The 24908-nt window shown below is 39.4% G+C and overlaps 1 protein-coding gene across 2 annotated transcripts in view; it reads left to right on the top strand.

Annotated features, from left to right (window-relative positions):
* Positions 1 to 11768, top strand: part of myo1ca (myosin Ic, paralog a) — a 55809-nt gene extending 44041 nt beyond the window's left edge. For both annotated transcript variants that reach the window (XM_036580339.1, XM_036580338.1), the window contains exons 21-32: positions 224 to 300; positions 797 to 865; positions 1202 to 1286; positions 2494 to 2653; positions 3018 to 3101; positions 5146 to 5239; positions 5735 to 5793; positions 6112 to 6247; positions 9064 to 9134; positions 9208 to 9305; positions 9801 to 9900; positions 11419 to 11768. In XM_036580339.1, coding sequence (XP_036436232.1) covers positions 224 to 300; positions 797 to 865; positions 1202 to 1286; positions 2494 to 2653; positions 3018 to 3101; positions 5146 to 5239; positions 5735 to 5793; positions 6112 to 6247; positions 9064 to 9134; positions 9208 to 9305; positions 9801 to 9900; positions 11419 to 11448 — 1063 coding nt within the window. In that variant the 3' untranslated portion in view covers positions 11449 to 11768. The remainder of the gene's footprint in view (positions 1 to 223; positions 301 to 796; positions 866 to 1201; positions 1287 to 2493; positions 2654 to 3017; positions 3102 to 5145; positions 5240 to 5734; positions 5794 to 6111; positions 6248 to 9063; positions 9135 to 9207; positions 9306 to 9800; positions 9901 to 11418) is intronic.
* Positions 11769 to 24908: the final 13140 nt, after the last annotated feature.

Raw genomic sequence — 24908 nt, 5'->3', positions numbered from 1 at the left:
AGTGGAGGTAAAGGGTAGGTGTTTCTAATAAAGTGGCCAGTGAGTGGAAGAACAAGGTTGGGGTTTCTAATAAAGTGGCCAGTGAGTGGAGGTAAAAAGTAGGTGTTTCTAATAAAGTGGCCAGTGAGTGGAAGAACAAGGTTGGGGTTTCTAATAAAGTGGCCAGTGAGTGGAGGAAAACTATTCTTAATGATGTGCTCTTCTTTCTTTCTGCCCAAAAAAGGTCCAAAATCTTCATTCGCTTCCCAAAGACCCTTTTCCTGACTGAAGATGCTCTGGAACTCAAGAAACCAACCATCGGTGAGTGAGAGAAGAGACCAAAAGAAGATCGTTCACGTGATGCTCATTCATGTTCACATAACCAGCTCAGGTCCTAATGCTAACTTGAACATAACCAAAGGAAACAATTACATTTATACAGTTTTCAATCCATCAGTTTTCACTTTCACCCCAAATGTAATTAATCAATCAAGACATGTTTGGTGCCCAATGTTTGCTTCTTTAGTTTTGCCCTGAAGCCACAAGGCTAAAGTAGCTAACAAGTGATAGAAGCTTTACACTCCACCAATTAGCATCATTGCAAACCACATGCCTAAATCATGTTCTTGACTCAAACCGTGTCAAATTGTTAACTAATATCTCAAAGACTTTCTTATTTGGTATCTGACACTGTTTGACATACCGTCTTCTGAAAAATGACAAAAGTATGGACAGAAAAATGAAGGCTTCCAGGTGGCTTCTACTACTGTTCTAGCTACGTGACTTTCATTTGTATGTTTTTTTTTTCTTTCTGCAGCCATCATTCTGCAGAAGAACTGGAGAGGCTACAGGGAACGAGCCAAATACCATCGCATCAGACATGCAGGTAAACCAGCCAATCACAGCCCAATCACTACACAATCTGAGACTGAAGTCAGATCAAATATCATTAGAAAATCAGATGTGGTGACGTTAAGAAAAACAGCATCAGATAATGAATCAGATTAGCTAACATAATCAGACACCAACATTGTACCTGTACCACTTGTCACATGAGCAGAACCTTATGGAAAAATCAAGCTACTCTGTGTGCATCATTAACCAATCAGACTTACAGGTAAACCACACCAGCCAATCAGAAATAAAGACCAAGTCCTATTAACCAGACAGAAACTTGTTTCAGTGTGCCTGTCTGAGTCTAACAGCGTCTGTCTATCTGCAGTGATCGTGATCCAATCATGGTGGAGAGGAGTCAAAGGACGCAGGAGAGCCAAGCGCCGCAGACAAGCCGCAGACACCATTCGCAAGTCAGTGTGTGTGTGTGTGTGTGTTTGTGTGTGTGTGTGTGTGTGTTTGTGTTTGTGTAAATGTGTTACAGAGAGAGATTGAGTGAAATTACATATATTGATATTATATAAATATGATATTTATGATATTTCTAATTTTAAAGTGACTATATTAATTTACTGTCAATGAATTGAGGTCAGTCAGTCAGTCGTTCAGTCAATCTGTAAGTCAGTGAGTCAGTCTATCAGCCAGTGATCAGTCTATCTATTAGTCAGTCTATCTATCAGTCGGTCACTCTATCTATCAGTCGCTCACTCAATCTATCAGTCAGTCAGTCAATCAATCTATCAGTCAGTCGTCAGTCAGTCAATCAATCTATCAGTCAGTCAGTCAATCAAATCTGTCAGTCAGTCAGTCAGTCAGTCATTTAATCTATCAGTCAGTCTATCAGTCAATCAATCTATCAGTCAGTCTGTCAATCAATCTATCAGTCCGTCAGTCAGTCAATCAAATCTGTCAGTCAGTCAGTCATTTAATCTATCAGTCAGTCTATCAGTCAATCAATCTATCAGTCAGTCTGTCAATCAATCTATCAGTCCGTCAGTCAGTCAATCAATCTGTCAGTCAGTCAATCAATCTATCAGTCAGTCAGTCAGTCAATCAAATCTGTCAGTCAGTCAGTCATTCAATCTATCAGTCAGTCTATCAGTCAGTCAATCTATCAGTCAGTCTGTCAATCAGTCAGTCAATCAATCAATCAATCAATCAATCAATCAATCAATCAGTCACTCAGTCTGTAAGTCAGTCATTCAGTCAGTCAGTCAGTCAATCAGTCAGCCAATCAATGCTTCAGTCAGTCAGTAAGTCAGTCACTAAAAGGGACACTGCCCAAGTGAAAAATATCCTACTGGATACAAAACTGCAAAAATACTGAGCTACAGAAAACAATGTAACATAACAAATTACATATTAAAAGCTTTAGTCTGCAGTTTTAAAATCAATAAATTTGTGAGTCAGTCAGGCACGCAGTCAGTTAATCAATTCATCAAAAGCAAATCAATCAGAATAAAGTAATCAATAAATCAATCAGTTGTTCAGTCAGTGAAAATCAATCAGGCACTCAGTCACTAAATCAGTCAGTCAAACAATTAAAATCACTCAATCAGCACATATAGTTTATGAGAGTTCTGCTCTCTCTCTCTCTCTCTCTCTCTCTCTCTCTTTCAGGTTGATAAAAGGCTTTATTCTGAGGAATGAGCCCCGTTGCCCTGACAACGAGTACTTCCTGGATCACGTCCGGTTCTCATATTTGATGACAATCAAAAGGAACCTGCCAAAAAGCGTTCTGGACAGAACCTGGCCAAGACCACCGCCATCACTCACAGAGGTCAACACACACACTCCCACACAACATACACACACATCCACGTGCACCTACATGCACACACACCCACACACGCTCCTGGGGGCTTTCAGTTTGAGTGTATGTAAATGTGGCAAGCTAGCCCAGCCCTGAAACCCAGTTGTGATCATGGGGGATTTTTAATGTGCCATAATACAACAGAGTTACACACACCTGCATGCACAGCGTCTCACGCATGGGTGTTTTCAGGAGGCTTTGGTTGCCAGTTTATTTTTCATTAATATGCATAATACTGGATTTCAGGAATCTGTCCCTTTCTGGCAATGGTGGAAAGGTTTGTGATTTAGTGCTGACCGAAATGCGTTTGTCCATCTGTCACTGACCGTAGGCCTCTGTCCATCTGCATCGGCTGTGTATACGCAACCTGGTCAATGATTACTGCAGGAAAATCCAACCAGAGTGGAAGAACCAGGTGAAACACACACATTCATACGTGTAATAACACGTCCCATGGCATCATCGCTGTCAGAACAAAAACGATAGCACTTATTTAGAAATACGTGGAATCTATTGCATTAACTTCCAGTAAAAGTTTAGAATGTTTTTTCCTTCTATTATGAAGTTATTATTTGGGGATATGAGGTTTTGTTCTGACAGCTACAATATGTGCACGAACAGCGTTGTGATTTATGGATTACTGGCGGGGGGGGGTTGTTCTGGAGGCATGCTCCCATGGACAAAGAAAGATTATAGCCCCAAAATCTCTGTTCATGATCACTTTTAGAGCAGCAGTAGCTTTAATATCTGTCCAAAATATGACTATTTGGTATATATCAGTTGGCATACAGTAGGGTTTTTTTTGGGGACTTCTCTTGGTAACTGATCAGACCTTCTCCTTCAACATTTTTAATTGACCACCTTGCTTAATAAGAGATCAATCTTTTTTTTAACTGGCAAAATCTTCCTGCTGCCCCTCTTACAGTTCTTATATCCAACTAAAAGGAATTAAGGGATATAAAACTGCTGATATAAAACCTATGTGGCCCTAGTAACGTACTGTAAACAAGACTGTGACTGTTACTGACAGGATTGTTTTGAAGACTTGAAGAGAAACATGATAACAAAGAATATAAAGAGCTGCCAATATCGTCATTTCTAGCTCTGATTCATTCACACTCACTATCTGTGGTCTCCACTTCAAAAAGCTCCAAGTCTAGTTATACTGTTTCACTTTGTATGTGATATTTATGAATTAAGCCTAATGTTTATCTTAATAACCTCCTTTCAGCTTTAATGGTTGCAGACTGACATTACAACTGTGTGAATGATGCTGTAGTTTGACAGTGGAGAGGTCAATCTTTAGTCTTGCATTCAAGGTCCTGATTGATCGGAGGTCCATACGATACCAAAAGACAGAGGAGCTGCTTGTTGAACACAGGCAAAGAGGCCCTTACAATTTCAAATCAGCTGCTGGTTTGTAGTGAAATATTTGGCCACATTTTATGTGGATGATCTCCTATAGGTGCTCTACAGATACTTAAATCATTAGCAAACGTTCTGATGATGTTCAGTTGATTATCAATAACATTATGGTTAGCATTAGGTTTTGCCTTTAGGTTAAGGTTAAGGTTAGGGACAGTAATAGAATGTTTCACACTGAACTTGTTCTAGCTAAATGTTACTTAAAGGCAGACTAAGCATTTACAAAGCATCTACAGTGGACCATCCAAGTAACACTCAACTTCAAGTTCAGCTGCATTTAATGGATATTTAATTGACTGTAACTTAAAGATATGCTGCGCATTTACAAAGCATCTACAGTGGACCATCCAAATAAAGTGTTACCAAATATTTATCCATCCTTTCCGCGCTGTGGCTGTGCTTCTTGTTTGTGCATAAAAGCACTACGAAGTCCAGTCCAGTCTAGCTTTGTTTGTATCATGTGAAAACAGTGAGATTTTGGGTTTTGAGTTCTTTTTTGTAGCTAAAATACTGTGTTTTGGCCTTGACAAAAAGACGAGAAATTAGACTCGATTAGATGAATATGATGAAATTAGAAGCGATGCTATTTTAAAAGTTATGTGGCGTACACAAAGCTTAAGGAACATTTGGGGTTCCAGTGATGCCCCTGGTAAGTACCTATATCCTAATTCTTAACATCAATAGCCAAAAAAATCATTTTGTCTCTTTCAATTGTAAAACAAACTGGAACATGGGGCTTTTAGTCAGTAAATTTAGGTTGGCCCAGTTTTTTTCTGCTTTTTTTCTCTTTAAATCAGGACACTTTTGTCCTAAAATGTCCAAAATCAACAAACGCTTAGTGTAGGAAAACCCTATGAGGAAGAACCAGGTAAAAGACCATATATTCAAAAAACACACAAAAAACACATAATCCAGGAAAAGTCAGCAAGAGTGGAAGAACCTGGTAAAATACAGACACACTGTCTAGGAAAACCCAGCGTGAGAGGAAGAGGCAGGTACACACACGCTCTAACACATTTTTTTTCTCTTCACAGTTGGAGCAGAAGGTTGTAGCCAGTGGCATCTTTAGGGGCCAGAAGGACAATTACCCCCAAAGTGTCCCGAGGCTGTTTGTGGGCACCAGGCTAGGTAACATCTAATCCTGACCACACATAAACACACACCAGAGGCATAGCCAGGACTTTATTGCAGGGGCGTGTGAACAGATGCAGGGTTCAGTTTTAAACAGCATAGCTACAAAGAAATCGACTAGTCAGTGGTTTCCACTATTGCGATATCTCTCAGTCCCAGAGACGTCACAGTAGTGAACATTAACACCACTCATTCACTGTAGATAAGCTGTAAAACTGAACACTTCCCCTTACCGTAACAAAATCACTAACTTTTAAAAAAAATGCAATAGCTTACCTTGCATCTGACTGCTTACTGGCACAACTGTCAGCATACTTCACTTGATATAGGCTTATAAATCAGATGCCTACCCAGAGGAGAACTGTACTACTGAAACATGCTAAAGATATAAAAGTTTGTTCTAACAGCAACACTGTACTATATTATATTATATACTTACAATAGTATCTACACACGCTCTCTGTCTCACACTATCTGTAACACTCCACACAGAGAACGAAGAGATTAATCTCAAGGTGCGGCAAACTCTCGGAAGTGATAACAAGGTGAAGGTAAGCATGTATGTACGTGTTGCAATGATTAAGGACCTGGGTTTGGTCAAGGGTCCTTCTCATTGCTGTATCACTTCAGTCAGTAATCTGACCATTGGAATAATAGGGGTGTGCATGAATGTGCAAAGACATTCTTTCAAATTAACTATAAAAAAGTGTTTAAATTGAGGACGTGCCAGTTGAGAGCCCTCTCACATGTAATTTAAAGAAAAGATTAAACATTGTAGCTACAGTGCAGAACCAATTGTGTTAGAACCTGAAATGAGTGTTGAGTTTAATAGTAAGTAGATAAACATTATTTCTGTCTCTTTCGATTAGTACGGTGTGACGGTCACTAAGTACGATCGTCATGGTTTCCGTGCACGGCCACGGCAGCTGCTGCTGATGGGCTCTGGGGTGATTCTGGTTCAGGAGTCCAAAATTAAGCAGCGTATCGACTACAGTTCACTACTGGGTAAGAGCATTTAGCATATAGCAGTGTACTGACTACAGTTCACTACTGAGTAAGAGCTTTTAGCATATAGCAGTGTACTGACTACAGTTCACTACTAAGAGCTTTTAGCATATAGCAGTGTACTGACTACAGTTCACTACTGAGTAAGAGCTTTTAGCATATAGCAAACAGTGTATTGACTACAGTTCACTACTAAGAGCTTTTAGCATATAGCAGTGTACTGACTGCAGTTCACTACTGAGTAAGAGCTTTTAGCATATAGCAGTGTACTGACTGCAGTTCACTACTGAGTAAGAGCTTTTAGCATATAGCAGTGTACTGACTACAGTTCACTACTGGGTAAGAGCATTTTGCATATAGCGAAAAGTGTACAGACTGCAGTTCACTACTAAGAGCATTTAGCATTTAGCAAACAGTGTACTCACTACGGTTCACTACTGAGTAAGAGCATTTAGCATTTAGCAAACAGTGTACAGACTATAGTTCACTACTAAGAGTGTTTAGCATATAGCAAACAGTGTACAGACTACAGTTCACTACTGAGTAAGAGCTTTTAGCATATAGCAGTGTACAGACTACAGTTCACTACTGAGTAAGAGCATTTAGCAAATAGCAAACAGTGTACAGACTATAGTTCACTACTAAGAGTGTTTAGCATATAGCAAACAGTGTACTGACTACAGTTCACTACTGAGTAAGAGCTTTTAGCATATAGCAGTGTACTGACTACAGTTCACTACTAAGAGCTTTTAGCATATAGCAGTGTACTGACTACAGTTCACTACTGAGTAAGAGCTTTTAGCATATAGCAAACAGTGTACTGACTACAGTTCACTACTGAGTAAGAGCTTTTAGCATATAGCAGTGTACTGACTGCAGTTCACTACTGAGTAAGAGCTTTTAGCATATAGCAGTGTACTGACTGCAGTTCACTACTGAGTAAGAGCTTTTAGCATATAGCAGTGTACTGACTGCAGTTCACTACTGAGTAAGAGCTTTTAGCATATAGCAGTGTACTGACTACAGTTCACTACTGGGTAAGAGCATTTTGCATATAGCGAAAAGTGTACAGACTGCAGTTCACTACTAAGAGCATTTAGCATTTAGCAAACAGTGTACTCACTACAGTTCACTACTGAGTAAGAGCATTTAGCATTTAGCAAACAGTGTACAGACTACAGTTCACTACTGAGTAAGAGCATTTAGCAAATAGCAAACAGTGTACAGACTATAGTTCACTACTAAGAGTGTTTAGCATATAGCAAACAGTGTACAGACTACAGTTCACTACTAAGAGCATTTAGCATATAGCAGCATATTGATTGCAGTTCACTACTGAGTAAGAGCATTTAGCAAACAGTGTACTCACTACAGTTCACTACTGAGTAAGAGCATTTAGCAAATAGCAAACAGTGTACAGACTACAGTTCACTACTGAGTAAGAGCATTTAGCAAATAGCAAACAGTGTACAGACTACAGTTCACTACTGAGTAAGAGCATTTAGCAAATAGCAAACAGTGTACAGACTACAGTTCACTACTGAGTAAGAGCATTTAGCAAATAGCAAACAGTGTACAGACTACAGTTCACTACTGAGTAAGAGCATTTAGCATGTAGCAAACAGTGTACAGACTACAGTTCACTACTGGGTAAGAGCATTTAGCAAATAGCAAACAGTGTACAGACTACAGTTCACTACTAAGAGCGTTTAGCATATAGCAAACAGTGTACAGACTACAGTTCACTACTGGGTAAGAGCATTTAGCAAATAGCAAACAGTGTACAGACTACAGTTCACTACTGAGTAAGAGCATTTAGCAAATAGCAAACAGTGTACAGACTACAGTTCACTACTAAGAGTGTTTAGCATAGTAGCAAAGCAGTGTACAGACTACAGTTCACTACTGAGTAGGAGCATTTAGCATATTGCAGTGTACTGACTACAGTTCACTACTGAGTAAGAGCTTTTAGCATACAGCAAACAGTGTTTTGACTACAGTTCACTATTGAGTGAGAGTGTTCAGCATATAGCAAACAGTGTACAGACTACAGTTCACTACTGAGTAAGAGCATTTAGCAAATAGCAAACAGTGTACAGACTACAGTTCACTACTAAGAGTGTTTAGCATATAGCAAACAGTGTACAGACTACAGTTCACTACTGAGTAAGAGTGTTTAGCAAATAGCAAACAGTGTACAGACTACAGTTCACTACTGAGTAAGAGCATTTAGCAAATAGCAAACAGTGTACAGACTACAGTTCACTACTAAGAGTGTTTAGCATATAGCAAACAGTGTACAGACTACAGTTCACTACTAAGAGTGTTTAGCATGTAGCAAACAGTGTACAGAGTAAGAGCTTTTAGCGTAAAACACAGAGTACTGACTATGTGGCTACAGGAGGGGTGTTGCAATGTTTGTTGGGGCCTCAAGAACAGTTTGGTGATTTTACTGCTCTATCACACCTACTGTTCCATGTAACTAACTGCTGATTTGGATTAGGTGTGACCAAGGAAATCACCCAACTGACCCAACTAGACACCCTGAAACTGCTATGTTGTTGGGAGTGATGTCATATGCATGTCAATTCTTTATCTCAGGGAAAATGCTGTCATATGATCTTGATAATTGTTGTTCTCTTAATCATACGTTACTCACTCTTGTGTTAGTCTTGTGATTTGCGGGTGTCAGTGGTATTCACTTGTCAATCAAGTAATTTCCCTGTTAACTAACTTGATTTTGTATTGCTGTCTCTCTCTCTGTCTCTCTCTCTGTCTCTGTCTCTCTCTGTCTCTCTCTCTCTCTCTCACTGTAGGTATCTCTGTCAGTTCCCTCAGCGACGGCTTCTTCGTTCTGCACGTGCCCACTACTGACAGTAAGCAGAAGGTGAGGAAGGTTGATCTGTTGCTCACTGTGACGGTGCTGGCAGCTTATGACTTTCTGACCTTTTTACGTTTAGGGCGACCTGGTGCTGCAGTGTGATCATGTGATCGAGGCTGTCTCCAAACTCGCCATCATGGCAGACAAGATACACAACGTCAACATCAGTCAGGACAGGTATGTGTTTGTGTTCGGGTTCGGATTGAAAGTGAGGGTGGAACAATTCAACATTTATTACTTCAATTATTATTATTCAATGCGATACAATGATCTCGATTCACTTCGACACACTTTACAGTACAACAGAAATAAACAGTGGTTTTGAACGTGTGCCTCACATTAATATGTTGAAGTTTTCGTCTTCCATTTATTAGAGCATTCAACAGTATACAGATACAGTACTTCAAACAAAAGCTGTGCTTTGTTGTGTCCTAATGCTTTACCCACAAGCTAATGTATATACAGTGCATTAACTACAGTTCACTACTGAGTAAGAGCATTTAAAAGCCCCAAAATAACACATGTTAGTCACAACACAGTGATGCAATATGGTACAGTTCTGTATAATATGATGCATTGTATTGTGACATTCCTAATTGAAAGACAAAGAGGGAAATTCGACTCTCTCTCTCTCTCGCTCTCTCTCTCTCTCTCTCTCTCTTTCTCTCTCAGTATTACGTTTGCAATAGCGAGGGGCAAAGAGGGGGTGATTGACTTCACCTATGGGGCAGAGCTAAGAGTGGTGAAGACCAAAAATGGACACTTGGCTGTGGTAAGGAACATACATATATGCATACACAGTCACATACAAACCCATTTAGACTAGGGCTGCATGATATAGACAAAATGCTAGCGTTGTGATTATATTGCTCCGTATTAGACTTGTTCAGACAGGCATCTCAAATCCGATTTAAGCAGGACAGATTTCCTGCAGTCTGAACAGCAGAAAGCGACATTAAATCTGACTTATTTCAGATTCAAGCCACATTTGTAGGTGGTTTCAGATCTGATTCTGATCGGATTTTTAGATACGTCACAGGTTTAGATTAGATTTTATGTGCTGTTTCATGTGCGTGGCGTTTCATGACACCAAAATGTATGATAAGAAAGTCAGAGCTGCACATTCACATATTACAGCTTGAAAGCAGAGAGTAGAAACTTTTAACAGACGTCTGCTTTATTAAAAGCTTTAAACTTAAAGCTGGTCTCTGGATATTATTGTTATGGCCTATAGCTTGTTTGCAGTCTGTTGACCAGACCAGTGTCCACTAATGCCACATTCTGTGCATGCTGTAGTTAAGAAAAAAACAAAGCTCTGTTCTAAAACATATCATGATCATTGTACTTCCTAGTTATCTAAGGCTGGTCCCTGCCTAGCGAGAGTATGCTCGTTTGCATCGTTCATTACTATGGCCACTAATGTGGATGCAACTTCAGTCTGACCACACAAATCAGCTTTGGTCACCTGTAACTTGAAATCTGAAACATCGGATATGAGAAACAGCCTTATAGATGACTGAAGTCATGCAGTACTGGGTGGTCGGCATCATGCCCATATTAGGAACTCTGGGTCTAGCAGTTTTCTTTATGGGAGAAATGCAAGGCTTTCTCAAAAATTGCAGCTGTTGGTGAACAAAAATGTTACAAACCAGATACATTTTGTCTTGTGAATATTTTCAACCCGAATGTCACTGAATCCTCTGAACTATGAGGTTGTTTATCAGTTGAAATATGAATAATACTGCATACATTCAACCAAGGGCATGAAAATAAGTCTAGTATTAAACTTAAACAGTGTTATATACCAACACCAGCTACTTAAACCGTGCTCTACTACTGCCAAGGCAGCTTAACTACCACGTTTGACAAACCTCGCTGGTTTGCGTGGGCTATTTTGTTGAGCTTGCCAGTCTTGATGTCAATTCGATGCACGGCAGCATTAGTGTGCATGGTGAAATGACCAAGTAATTCAGATAATCCAGTGACATTCTGAGGAAAAAATTGTGTGGTATTAGGTTTGGAACAGTTTTGTTTACCAAAGGACACGAAGGCAACAGTTTTCAGCAGGTTCATTCTGATCGCAATACACTTTGTGGTCTCTTTAAATCCCACCATAAAATAGATTTTGGTGACACATTTGATAAATGCATGTACAATCTTGTTGGGTAGTAATCCAGATTCAAGTCACATCAAATGCCCAGGTGTAAACGGGGGAAAAGTAAAGACAGGACAGATTGAAGTTGTTCATTAGTGATGTTTGAATAACCTGCAAACACTTTTTGTCCTTCAGACTGCACCACAAAGCTTCAGCAATATATGATCATGTGTCGACCAATCACAGCTCACCATGAAGAGTTTTGCTGTGGACCAATTGTTTGTTGAAGAATAACCTGCTTTAGCCAAACACCACACAAAAGCCACACCTCTTTTATTATTTTACAGCTTACATATAAACCAAAACCACTTTTTGTGGACTACTGTTTCACTGACGTGATAATTATGTGTATGTTTTTGTTTAGACAGTCAGTTTCAAATCTGTTATTAACAGTTTTCGGTTGATTCTCACTCACATGTTTAGCAAGACTAATGAAATGAATGCACTTATTATAGTTATAATTAATTATTATTATTATTATTATTGTTATTATTATTATTATTATTAATTCAAACTTTTAATCTTACTGTATTATTTAAAGCATCTTGCTTTAATCATTAAGCCCAAGTTGGTTTGAAAATCCTGCACTTACTTCTGTATCTTGTTCAGAGGGTAAAAGTTTGGCCTCATTTACACAATTTACATCTACATATTTAAATACATCAAATCACAGGTCACTTCCTGTTTGAACTGCCCCTCCCCGTCACGTCACATGTCCATTTTTGTTGCCAGCACATTTAAGTATAAATGATCAGTATTTTAGTTGAAAACAGTAAAATTGGAAACTAGGCCCAATCCCATTTCTTATTTTGATCCCTGCTCCTTGTTTTTGAGTGCCACCTTGCCTGAGTTCCAAGGGGTAGCGGTTGAAATCTTCCCCTATGAAATGGGACCCTCAAATAAAAAAGAGCATTACTTCATTAAGAGGCTACTAGCGCTGCTCTGTAGGCGACCCTGCCAGTCTGCAGTGACAGCAGAGGAGGGTAAAGTTCAGCTCCTCACTGCTGGGCTTTAGTTACATTTAGGGACTCATATGCCTTCAAGGGGGGGGGGCAATTATTTATTATCGCCCACTGCTAAAGGGTCATGTAGTCCTAACACTTCACCCTACCCCTCTATCTCAACAAGAATCAGGACACCCTACCACTAGACGTGAACGAGCAGGGCTAAGGGCTAAGTAGTAGGGGTACTGGGTGAAATGGGATTGGGCCCTAGAGTCTAGAACATGCTTTTCACATTATTGGTCATTAATGCCTTTTAAATTTGGTTATTTGGACACTGCTATATAAAAAGGCTATGTATGTAATATGACATGGTAGTTGTTACATTCTTAGTACCACCAAATTGTCTTCTTTCAGGTTCCAGTGGGCCTCTGTGTTGCAGTTTACCAGCTTAGCAAAGTATCTTACATTCAGAGCAATACATTTAGAGCATACTCAAATTACAGGGCCATTAGTTCTGCTTTAACCAAGATTATCTGAGTGTAGTGTCTTTTATAATAAATCTCAGATTTAACAAAGATTTTCAGACCACGCCATTTGGAAACGCTTTGTTTTCAGTCTCATTCCCAAACCTATTCATTTACTATACAGTACTGTGCAAAAGTCAGAAACTAACTTTTATTTGTTTTGATTTCAAGTCAGAACTACAACGGCGTTTTAGGGCCACTGTTAATAAAAATAAAAATAGTAGACTTCGAGAATAGAGTCGTAATATTTATAGAAAAAAGTTGCACAATATGATATTTCGAGAATAAAGTCATAATATTTCGAGAAAAAAAGTCATAATATTTGGAGTGGCATTAATACCAGGAAATGTTACAAAATTGTGGCCAAAGGCTTTGTAAAGGGAAGGCAGCACCTCCCTGTGTTAAATGAGGGGCGTTGAGTTGGTGGAGTTATACTTTCATATCGATTTCACCCATAAAGAAACACTTTCTCCCTGACTCTTCTGCACATCAGCACCAGCCTGTTTTTAGTATAAGAAACGACTGAAACTCTGGCACGCCAGTACAGCAACCGAGACCCCAACACGTTATAGCAGCCCCTCTACAGTTAGCCCACTTTATCCTTCAAATATTACGACTTTATTCTTGAAATATTACCAATTTTTTTTTTGTCAACTATTTTTTTTTTTATTAACAGTGGCCCTAAAACACTGTCGTACAAAACAGCCATTAAATACTAGTTTTTTTTCAGTATCAGGAAAAAAGTCTGAAACCGTAAATTTGGCAGAAAATGACACAACAACTGAATATAATGTCACTTTTTCAGGATTTTTTGTGTTCCCTGTTTACCTTTATTACAGCTTCCATTCTTTTCAGGAGACTCACTTTCAGTTCTTCAAAGAAATTTTGCAGGAACCTCCAAAGTTCAGTTTTAGACATTGGTTGCGTTTTCTGCTTCTCACAATCCAAATAATCAAACACCCTTAGTGATGTTGAGGCCTGGATTCTGGGGTGGTCAGTCCAAGGGTGGCTGGGGATGTTTTCAGATCTGAAGCAGCTTGATTTTCTCCTCTCCCTCAAAGACGAAAGCCTTACGTGCTGTTTATCTGATGGGGACAGTTTTGGTGGTCTACCGGGCTTTGCAGGTGGTTGTTAGGAGTCTCACTTTCTCTGAACTCTTTTGGAAACCCCTTTACTTTCCTTTGACTTTGCCCTCACGCAAGTGGATCATCTTATATCTGATCTCCAGAAATATCTCCTGAAAAATGAAAAAGCTGTGCTTTTTTGACTGGACATTAATCAGTTGAAGGGTGATCTCTGACTTTTATACAGTACTGTAAATTAACCAAAATGAATTCTATCATTTATAAGTGGAATTACAAAGGAATTCAGTTGAACGACCATATGACCACATGACTGGAGGAAAAAATAGAAACACATTTTGCCGGAACATTTCATCATCACACTGGTCATCGCTGAATGTCCCTTATATACATGTGTTGTCGAGGCTCGGCACAAACTCATTGTTAATGAAAGATTTAGTCACTATTGTCCTGGAAATATGTATTACACACTATATACATCATTTCTTTCATTCTGTCTGTAGGTGTATTTTTTGCAACAGCCAACTAATCGTTCTCGTAATAGCCCACGGTTTGAGAGCTTTTTTTTTAGTTGTTCTTTGTAAATCAGCCAGCCATTTGGTCCAAGTTGCAGAATGTGTGTTCATTCAACCCGAGACAGAATCTCAGACGAGTTTCAACACAGATTTAAATGTCCCCACGTTCACTGCCGCTGAGTCATTGAAAGAGCAGCTCTGCACTGTTGAGTGGAATAGAAGACTAAATATCTTGTCTCTGTATGATATACAGAGTTCGGGCAGGCGTGGGCTGAGATTTAACCCCAAGAAAAGCAGTGACCCTGGCCTTTAATCTAGTATTAGTCTTATAAATGGAAGTGTCTTTTTTTAACATTACTGTTGTTTTGTAAGAGTCAAAGTTCCCTTATTTACAGATGACTCATCGAAGCAGCAGCTCTGAACTGTTGCATAGATCAGACTAAAATGCTGTCTTGCAATTTTTAACTCTGATGTACAGCTTAGACAGTAAATCATTTAGATGTTAACAGGGTCATTCAGAGTGGTTTGGTGTGAAATGGCTCATCATAGAGACTCATTTCTTTACAGTGGTGGTGATGGGAACCAGACGTCACAATGTCTGCAACACAAATATAGCCATTTTATTTCCTGTCCAAAAACAGCAGTGAACCTACACAAGTCTTCTGAGTTTTTATATGTAATGTTGGTGATGGTAAAATTTGGACACTTTCATTGGGGACTTTTTGCCCCATTTATTCAAGACCCTGCGTGTACCCCTCCACTATGAATTGATAAAAAAAAACACATTTAATGCCAAACCCTTCTCAAAACTATCATAAAACAATGTCTAAGGCATCAGGCAGTGAATTTATAGCCACATCATTTAATAACGTTCTGTGAGGGAGCTTTTAGAGGAGGATGCCTGGTTCCTATCCCTTGCCACTGTGAACAAGTTTGACTCAGTACATTACTCAAGAGCAGAGCATTTCTCACCGACCAACTCTGAATGACTCCATCTCGATTGAATCATGCAGAAATTTCCTCTTTGTGCTGCTAAAGAAAGATATGGAGGTTTATGCAGTAGACCTCTAGATGTAAATGACCAAATGACATTAACTTCAAAAGAGACATGAAATTTAGAAGTTCTAATATTTTTAGCATTACTATTAAATTTTCATGAATGGATCCAAAGAAACTTTGCTATACCAGGGGTCTGTCTCACAAAGCAGGATTTCTTGCTTAACCAGCTGCCTTTTGGCTTTTTGACTTTTTTACTGGGCTACATCGCCATGGCAACTTAAGCTGCACGCCTAACCTGTCCATGATGGGTTGAGTTTGGGATTTTGGAACATGAATAGCTCTTTGACCAATCAGAGTAGCCTTCTGACCAATCAGGGACTGACAGAGGTGGGCCTCTCTGGTCAGTTTTTTTTTTTCAAACATGTAAATATAATAAGATTGCTTGTTCCTAAGCAGAGGAGCTGCAAAGATATGCACTGACTAATGCTTTAATTTCATACATATTAACATCGATTTCTTCCTTTTTTGAAAAATAAGCCCCATGTTTTATGCTATTGTCTATTAAACTTGCACATGAAAGCTTGATGTGTAAGTGCATGAGAATTATTACTGCCTTATTCTTCCATCTGAATTTATGTGACCAAATCATAAGGCAAATTATTCAGTAACTGCATGAAATAAATGGAAATTTTGATTTGATTGATTTAATTTTTGTACAAAGTTCCCCTCAAATTAACAGAACGTGTTTTATGATCATACACATATTACTATATGCTTACAATTTACTGCTGAAAGCCAAAAATCTTAGACGCTCTTTATTATTATTTTATAAAAATATTATTTACAGAGCAGATCACTGAAGAGACGCCATCTGTTTATAGTTTATAGCCCAGATTTGTGGAAAAATGGGTCGACTTTCAGTAGACAAAAAATTGTGAGTTCAGCTTCCTTTATTATAAGGGTTTAAAATGACATCACCCGTCTATTTGACTGGAAAGAAGACAGTTACAGCTCTCATATGACACCCACCTTTCGAATGTAGCTTATGAAATATGAAAGTTATGAAGAATATGACGAAGTGTGTTTTGGAATCACCGGTGGTCTCAAGGAGTTGAAGAGGTTAAGTGAACCTGCATCGGCGGAGAAAGCTGTTAACTGGCTTAGTGAAATGAGTTAACTGTGGTTTCATTTGTTGGGTTTTGCGAAAGTGAAGCTGAGTCAGGCATGCTGTCTAAGTCAAACTTGCTTTGTGAGACAGGCCCAGGTCTCTGTGGGATGTTGATATTTACGCCATGTTTACGCTTGGCATTAAAAATCAGATCTTCGTCCAAGACAAGGCATGTTTACACTTGGCCTTCTTGCACTGCTTCCAGATACTATCCGGATCTTTCCTTGCGCAATGATCAGGCTGGAGTAGGCAGAGCTTATGCAGGCCATGCTGTGTTAAATGCTTTATGAAGCAATTTAGCAATTGTGGTGCAGAGCCTTTTAGGCATTTTAAGCTACTGAGAAAGAAAAGACAGCAAGTTATGTACATTTTGCACAACTGAAAAGCACAGCTGAAAGAAAAAATGGGTAGAATTGCAGCCGGGGTGGTTTGAGAATTGTGTAAAGTCTTCAAAAGTGGCTAAGAGCTTTTCACTGTTAACATTTGCGAGCCTACATTTAAATGCACATGCAAAAGAACTTGTTTAACGTTGTGAATGAAGTGCATGTTGGACCATAAATGTAGTCAAGCTTCGCCCAGAATCTAATCACAGTGCATGTCCGACTATCCCTGGATCAGTTCAGCTACAGCCGAACACGGTCGCAGTTACAGCTGCATGTACGGACGACATCCAGATACGGGGCGCGTTTTAGTGCCAAGGGTAAACAGGCTCTTAGAGTTCTTGAGGTAGAGGCCCTTCAAAACACACGCACTATAAAACTGATGTACACTGATGGCTTCCAAGAAAACAATGTGGCTTTAATATCTCTTGTCAACCAGGCCTTGTTTCCCGTAACTAGCCTCTCCTAACCTGGCCCTGAGTGACATTCCAGTGAGCTTGACCTCAGTGATAATGCTAAAACCAAAGATCAGCTCCAGGACTGATAACTAACTGTACGATTCCAAAGGCATGTCTGTTGAACAGGGTTTCTCAACGTTAGCCGTTAGCCAGAAGCTGAGTAGGGCAGCTACGGAGAAACAAGGGCTCACCCAAAGAGTTTTTAGAAGTAGCTGACCAGAAACACTGAAATCCCCGGTACATTTCAACATCGCTGACAGTGATGAAAGCCCCCATCAGTATTTGACTCTTTTGTTTTTGTTTCGTGTTAAAGTGCTATTTTTGTTTCCTGCATTTTCTGTATCTTAGACTTGAAATTCCTGCGTCGTTGTTTTTGCAAGAGCTGATTAGATTTTGATCTTTGATACATATTTTGTGGTAGACAGTATGTAGTTTAGTCTAATAATGTAGTTTGAATAACACTCTAAAATAAAAACTAAACCAAACCAAGAAAAAAAAATCCTGACTTCAACTTTAGGAAGAAAAGGAAAAAAAGAGCAGGATATGCTAAATGTACTAACCTACATACTAGAATGAATAGTGTGGATCAGGGGTGTTGAACTCGACCACTAAAATGGCCATATTAAAAAAACCTCTACAAATCTAGAGAATATCTGTGTTTTTATTGGATTCTGAAATAACATTTTGCTATTACCTCAACTGGCCATACTTAAAATACACCAAAACACCAACATCAAAACAAAGGCAGCTGTAGTGAACATTGAAATATTACACAATGAATACTTGAAAAATTCAACCCTAAAATAAATACACAACAATTATGCACATTACATTAGGCTACATTACATTATGCACATCATGCTGCAGTGCATGCTGGGGATCGTAGTGCAGCGCATTGTGAAACGGGCTAATATTAACAGAAAAAGAAAATTATTTCACGGGCCAGATAGGATTATGCTATGAGCCTAATGTTATGGGCCTTGCTATGGGCCTTGTGTTTGACACATGGGGTGTAGATAGTTAGCGGTGAACTGTAACTGTGTGAGCTGGAGCTTCTGTTTGGGTCATAAATGTTAAAACTCAGTCAAAAACATGGAAAAAAAAAACTCCTCAATGATGCTAAGGCTAATATTAGCACTAAGCTAGCAGCAATGAACACTAAACTTTGTGGAATATTTTCCTTGTTTTATTTGAAGCTTGTAACAGACATTAACATATATTTGACCTTGTATGTATTAATTTTACAGTGACTCTTTCAGTAAAGAGTCCTGGCGTAGAGCTTCCACCTCTGTTTTCCACTCCTAACTAACTGAAACCTGATTAGGCTGTGGCTCAAATTCACAGCCAGTGATGTATCTAGAACTTGCAGAAGGCCTAGAATGACATTTTTATCACAACATTGTTCCCAATTATTGTATAGCATGTCATTGTTAATCTGATGTATTAGGTCTTCAGTTCAGCTCCTGAAGGCCTAACCAATGGGAGAGCTCGCTTGACTGCATCTATCTCGATACCACAGAGGAAACATTCCGATTGAGTAATCGTCCATTGGGTGTTTTAAGAATTTAACTCTTTTGTTTCCAACCAAAATTTAGCAATAAAATAAGAGTTTCACTAAAATACTTGCAGAGTTTAAATACAAGCATGATAATTATATTAAATAATGATAATAAATGATGCCAATATTAGCACTAAGCTGGCAGCAATGAACACTGAAGTTTGTAACAGACATTAACACATATTTGACCTTGCATGTAACTAAATTGAACTTAAAATTACACACGTATTTATTATTTCACAGAAACCGTTAGTCCTTCTCTGAAGGCCTAGCAGGCCCTGTAGCTAGATTCGTTTCTGAGACTTTGGGATGCAAAAATGCAGCTTTCTTTGTTTTATGCATACACTTAAACACAAACCACACATTTCTAAATGCTCAATATTTTTATTTGCTTTTTCTTTTGCAAAGTAAAAACAAAAAAAAAGTGATTTCAGTCTGTAACATACAAATATAAATACTGTCTTAATTTGAAAGTAAACAAAACAAACAGACATAAAAACCTTCAGGCATCACAGCATTCGTTTTCACAATGAATTGGTCATTCTCAATAAATAATCAATAAATAATAGAATAAATACAAGCAGTAGGGTGGAAAGTACAGGAAAGAGGGAGGGGAAGTAGAATGTTGTGTCCGCTGCTTGCCTTGTCTCATGATTGGCTGGTTACCACACCACAAGGAAGTAGGGGTTTGTTCGGGAAATACCGCCGTGGCGGAACCCCCGTGAGACTCTCACCGAGATGGCAGAAGATAGCTCACCGAAACAAACTCAGTATGCTTTGGTTTCTTTTTTATTTTTAAATCATGATGAGTTTGTAATTCTGGTTTTAATGGTTTTGTGTTGTCACAGTGTGCAATGTAACTGAGAGTCAAATCAGTCTGCAGTTAGGCTGAAATGGACTAGTGCTGAATGAATTCCCCTGTTAACCGTCTGAACTCGAGGCAGGTCTCGCAGACCCTTAAGCTTCAGCCTTGACTAAATGAAATTTTACATGGTGAAACATCATTGATAGTACAGTTTATTCTGAACTTAGGCTTAAATAGTGAACAGGAAACCAGCCTCAAGTGCATTATTAAGTTAGGTGTGGGTTTAAGAGGTTAACAGCAATTTTCTTCACCAATAATTCAAAATAAAACGTGTGTAAAACCTGACTGCTGGGTAAAAGTGGTCAAACTGTAAAACCCTTCTTCCTTTTTTGTGGTCATTCGCCATCACAGACTGGACAGACAAAGCGTGACACGTACTTGGTGCGATTTCTCAGTTCACAGTGCTTTGTTATGAAGTAACTACCAACCAGTGTCTTTACAAACAAATCCCTGAATAGGATTTAGGCCTGCGCTCCACAGGCTAGAGCCAACTCCCCTGCAGAAATAGAACTGGACAATCCAAGGTGCATTCAAATGAGTCCATGTGAGCTAGTAGTGGGTGTTCAAGTGACATTTTACCCATCTTGAAATCATCTTTTCTCAGAAATGTTTGGTGTATATCATGGGTAGGTCACATTATGTGCACACAGTTGGTCATCTGAACCCACAATTCGAAGTACACTATGACCTAATTTCCTATATGCATGTGAAAAATGTCAAGCACTGGTGCTTGACATATTACATACATTGCTAAATTGCTAAAATGAACTCAAACTTCTTGCAGATGAAAGCACCTTGGATATGTTCTCTATCCCTGCAGAGCGCACACCATAGCTGCCTCACTTCCTTCATTATCAGTCAAACTCATAAGGAGTTATAAACGATAAAACATACATTATCCTCAAATATTAAGGTTGGTCCTTCATCTAGGACTAGATACTGCATTAAAGGACTAAAAAAATAAGTTATTTATAAGCGATTTAAAAAATAAATACTGTTGCAAACACTGAAATACTGTATAATCAAATATAAATAATGTTGAGGTACCAATCAAAGCTGCATTGGAATATGCTCATATGTTCTTGTGCATGTGTGGCACTTGGTTTTTCCCTGTTTTTTTCTTTTTTTTTGTCTTTCTCAAGATGCTTGCTTGTGTTTGTTTGTATGTTTTAGTATTTAGCCCGCAGCAGAGTATAGTCCCGTGCCAGCCTGCTTAGGTACCGCTCGAGATCTCTGAGAATGATGTAACCCTCCAGACGGGACACCCACCTTGAAGGCTGGGACACTTGAGCGGTCAGCTTGGGCTGCTCCTTCCTGGAAGCAGCAGTGGCTGTAGAGGCCTGGGTGACTTCTCTGCTAGAAGCCTCTTCTGTACTGGCAGATAAAGTCTGCCTTCCTTTGACGGCTTCCATGCCCCTGTGGGGTCGAGGTCCGAATGAGGCCCAAGATGGAGCGAGACCCAGACATGCTGGCAATGGGGCTTGAGGAGGTAGCTTTGGAGGTTTCACTGGAGGTAGCTGCTGGCTCTGAGGGATCCTCAGAGTGTGCTGGGCTGGAAAACGCAGTGGTGGGAGATGGAGTGGATGTGTAGTCCGTAGTGGGGTCCTCTTTTAAGATGTTTGCCAGCTGTGGAGAGTCAGAGGAAGACACGAGGATGTCACGTTGTGTTGCGTTGGTCATTTAGGCCTTTCCACAGAATGGTGGCTGAAACCACGTATGTGAAACCTGATCATTCTTTAGGCCAGAGTTTCTCAACCCTGTCCTCCTGCGCATTATGTCATGCTTTTGCATCAAAGTCTTGTCACTAGATTGCATAAAAATAGCTAGCTGTTTATTCTTTCATTCATTTTTGCTATAAGCTAGCTCACTGTACACCTGCGCCAAGTATCCATTGTTCTTAATGGCTTGGTAGAAGTGTGTTGGAAGGTGGAAAAGAGCAGAAATGTGGACTGTCTGTTAGTCTAATCATTCAGGGACATTGTACTGCACAATTAAGTGTTCCAGAAAGTCAGAAAGCATGTGATAAACAGCCAGCGAGTCAAACTGGGTTCTAGAGGGACGCACTAAACTGTGCAGTACTTCCATTTGACACATGTATTCTAAAAGACAGACTAAGGCTTTGGGTTTGCAGATGCAGGATGCAAGAGAAACCACTGGCAATTTAGGAAACAACACTTGGGGCAAAAGTCACGCCAATGACCACAATAGCCAGGTTACTTTTTTAGACTACTTTTGTTCCTTGCAATCATTCAGAATACTGGAAAGTCTTCTAAATACATAGATTGAAAAAAGTCCTGGTTAGAATAGCCCCGAAATTCCCATGGAGTTTTGGTGCATGCCCTACTGAGAGCTGAGCTCTCCCCTGTTTTGCAATGGCAGTGTGAGCTTCAGTGTAAGACTTAGTCATCATTTAGAAGGGAGCATGCCTAAACATACTTTCAAAGGGGCAGATAAGGCTGATGTTTGTTTTCGTATATTTTCAGGAGAAAAATGTCTACTTGGTAGGAAAACCGCAGTAAAATGAGCCCAAAGAAACGTAATTTTTTAAAATACAAAAGTTACATATTTCGTTTTTGAAAACCAAATGAGCAAAACATTCTGTTTTTGGTTACTGATGTTAAGAATTAGTGTTAGGTTTAGTCTTAGGCCTAGAAATGTACTTACAGGTGGTGTGGACAAAACCTTGTATCTCCATTTTTGAAGTTTCTTTATTTTAAATTTGAAAATGCATTAAACATTTCATAATGAATGCACCAACAGAAATGGTCCAAAATTACTTGGGGAAAAAAAATCATATTTCATAAACTTTTTTTCTCTCTTCTCTATTCTGTGAAGTTAACATTTTGGAGATACAACGTTTTGTCCTGACAGCGATGATACTATATAGTAGGGTCCACATTATTATTTTTATCTTTATTTTTGCTGATTTCCAATGACTTGGAGAAAACTCTGGTTCCATTGACTTACATTAAAAGTCAATGTTTTTTCCTTCTCTTGTAAAGTTCTCATTTTGGAGATACAATGTATTGTTCAGACAACAGCGATATATATATATATATATGTGTGTGTGTGTGTAAAAATATGCCCCATATATATATGTAAAGGTATAAAGTGTACAAAACAAACACAGGTGTGGAAGGTATGTGTACCTGAAAGTTGACTTGTCTCATGAGGTCACGCAGATCCAGCTGAATTCCCTGCATGCTTTCGGTCAAGGAGAGCTGTGGCCTTCCTCTTTTGTTTCTCCTCTGCATTGCTCTCTCTGCCTCACTCTCTCTCTCAGTTTCCCTGTCCAGCTCCAGTTTCTGACGCTGGCTCTCCAGGTGGGTCCAGAAAGTGTGGAGGTCACGGGAGGCAATGGACAAACGCTCAGAGTCCTACACACACAGAAAAGATTAAGGCCTTAGCTGAGTGCTACTGTGGATTTTATGTGTTTGTATATATTAATACACTCTTTCTCTCTCTCACATACACACACACACACACACACACACACACCTGCATGTGTAGCCAGGTCTGATAGCTGATGGTGGCTGATGGTAGTGTTTTCAGAGTGAGCCTTCTGTCTTCAAACCGACTGTTACCAAAATGCTGCTCTTTCTGTCGGACAGAAAAAGAAATTAAACTTTGGAGAAACATCTCACAGCACTGAGCTGTCTATCTATCTATCTATCTATCTATCTATCTATCTATCTATCTATCAGGGCAATAAAGTAAATACTTTTTTTTTAAAAAGCAGCAGTTTATTAGAAACAGTAAACAAGGCTAATGATTAGCACTTGGTTCCTGAGGGTAATGGCTAAGGTTTGATCAGCACAGTAGTATTTAGAAGAAGGAAAGAAAGACAGAGAGAAAGAAAAGGAAGAAAGAAAAGCAAGAGAATGAAGGAAGAAGGGAAGAAAAAAAAGGCTAAGGGTAGCACAGTAGCATTTAGGAATAATAAAGAAAGATGCAAAGCAATGAAGGAAGAAAGATGGAAAGCAATGAAGGAAATGAACGAGGGAACGAAGGAAGGAAGAGAGAAAGAAAGGTTATGTGTAGCTCTTAGCATTTAATCAGAAACAAATAAAAAAAAGGAAATTAGGAAAAAGCAAAGAAATTAAGAGAAGGAAAGGAACGATGGGAGAAAGAAAAATGGTTGGTGTAGCACAGAAGCATAAAACAGAAAGAAAGAAAGAAAGAAAGGAATAATTTGTACTCACGTATCTTAGCAGCAGCTGCTGCACGCGTCCCCTTATGGTGCGCGTGAGTCTGAGGGAGTTGGAGAACGCCCCCTGCCGGCTCAGTGGGAGACTGCAGCTCTCATAGAGCAGCGCGCTGAGGAAGATCCAGAAGGCTGATCTGCAGGAGGTCATCTGAAGCAAGACAACAGGTCAGATAACAGGATTAAGGTCATATAACCCGTTATGTTAATATTATGAGTTAATAAAACACCAATCAGACGATTTTCACGTTTAAAATAACCCACATTTAAACGACACGCCTGATATTTCAGAGTGAAAACAGCAAAATAACAACATCTTCGTTAAAGACCGCGTTGGGTGACTGTATGACAGAAACTGGAGGAGTTACTACTAAAAATACTAAAAATGACCGCTTGTTTTACAGTTATCTACGCTTGATAAAACCCTTTTTTTCTTGACTTATTCGGATTGTTTAAAACTCCTCTCAGTGAATGATCTCAGCTATCGTCTCTAACAGCAGATGAAGGCTGACCAGGCTTTAATCCTGATGGTGAGGATGTGACCGCTGTAAGTAACTATTAACTAAAGTTAACCACAGTTTAAAGCTTCTCCCATTCATGCACATCCTCACTGCCTTCAGTCTGACTCTGCCTCTAATCCTGCTGAAAGTCACTTTAGAACCGATGAGCTCCTGAACCCATAGCATCCTGAGTTCAGCCTCCGAAGTCCAGCGACTCACCTCGGTCAGTGTGGATGGGCGGAGAGGGGCTGTGCTCGGTCTCACTGGAGCTCTGAGTGCGTGAGTGATTGTGAGTGAGCTGGAGTCACTCTGAGTTTTATATCTTGTGCCCTCGTTTCGCTTTGTGAGGTCAGGGGTTTTCTCACTTTCATGCATGAGACTGAGAGCAGAAAAAAACCCCAGCCCTGCAGATAACAGCAGGTCAGCAT

The sequence above is a fragment of the Colossoma macropomum genome, unplaced genomic scaffold (genome assembly GCF_904425465.1).
Source record: "Colossoma macropomum unplaced genomic scaffold, Colossoma_macropomum, whole genome shotgun sequence".
NCBI lineage: Eukaryota > Metazoa > Chordata > Actinopteri > Characiformes > Serrasalmidae > Colossoma > Colossoma macropomum.
This window is presented reverse-complemented; position numbering and strand designations above follow the sequence as displayed.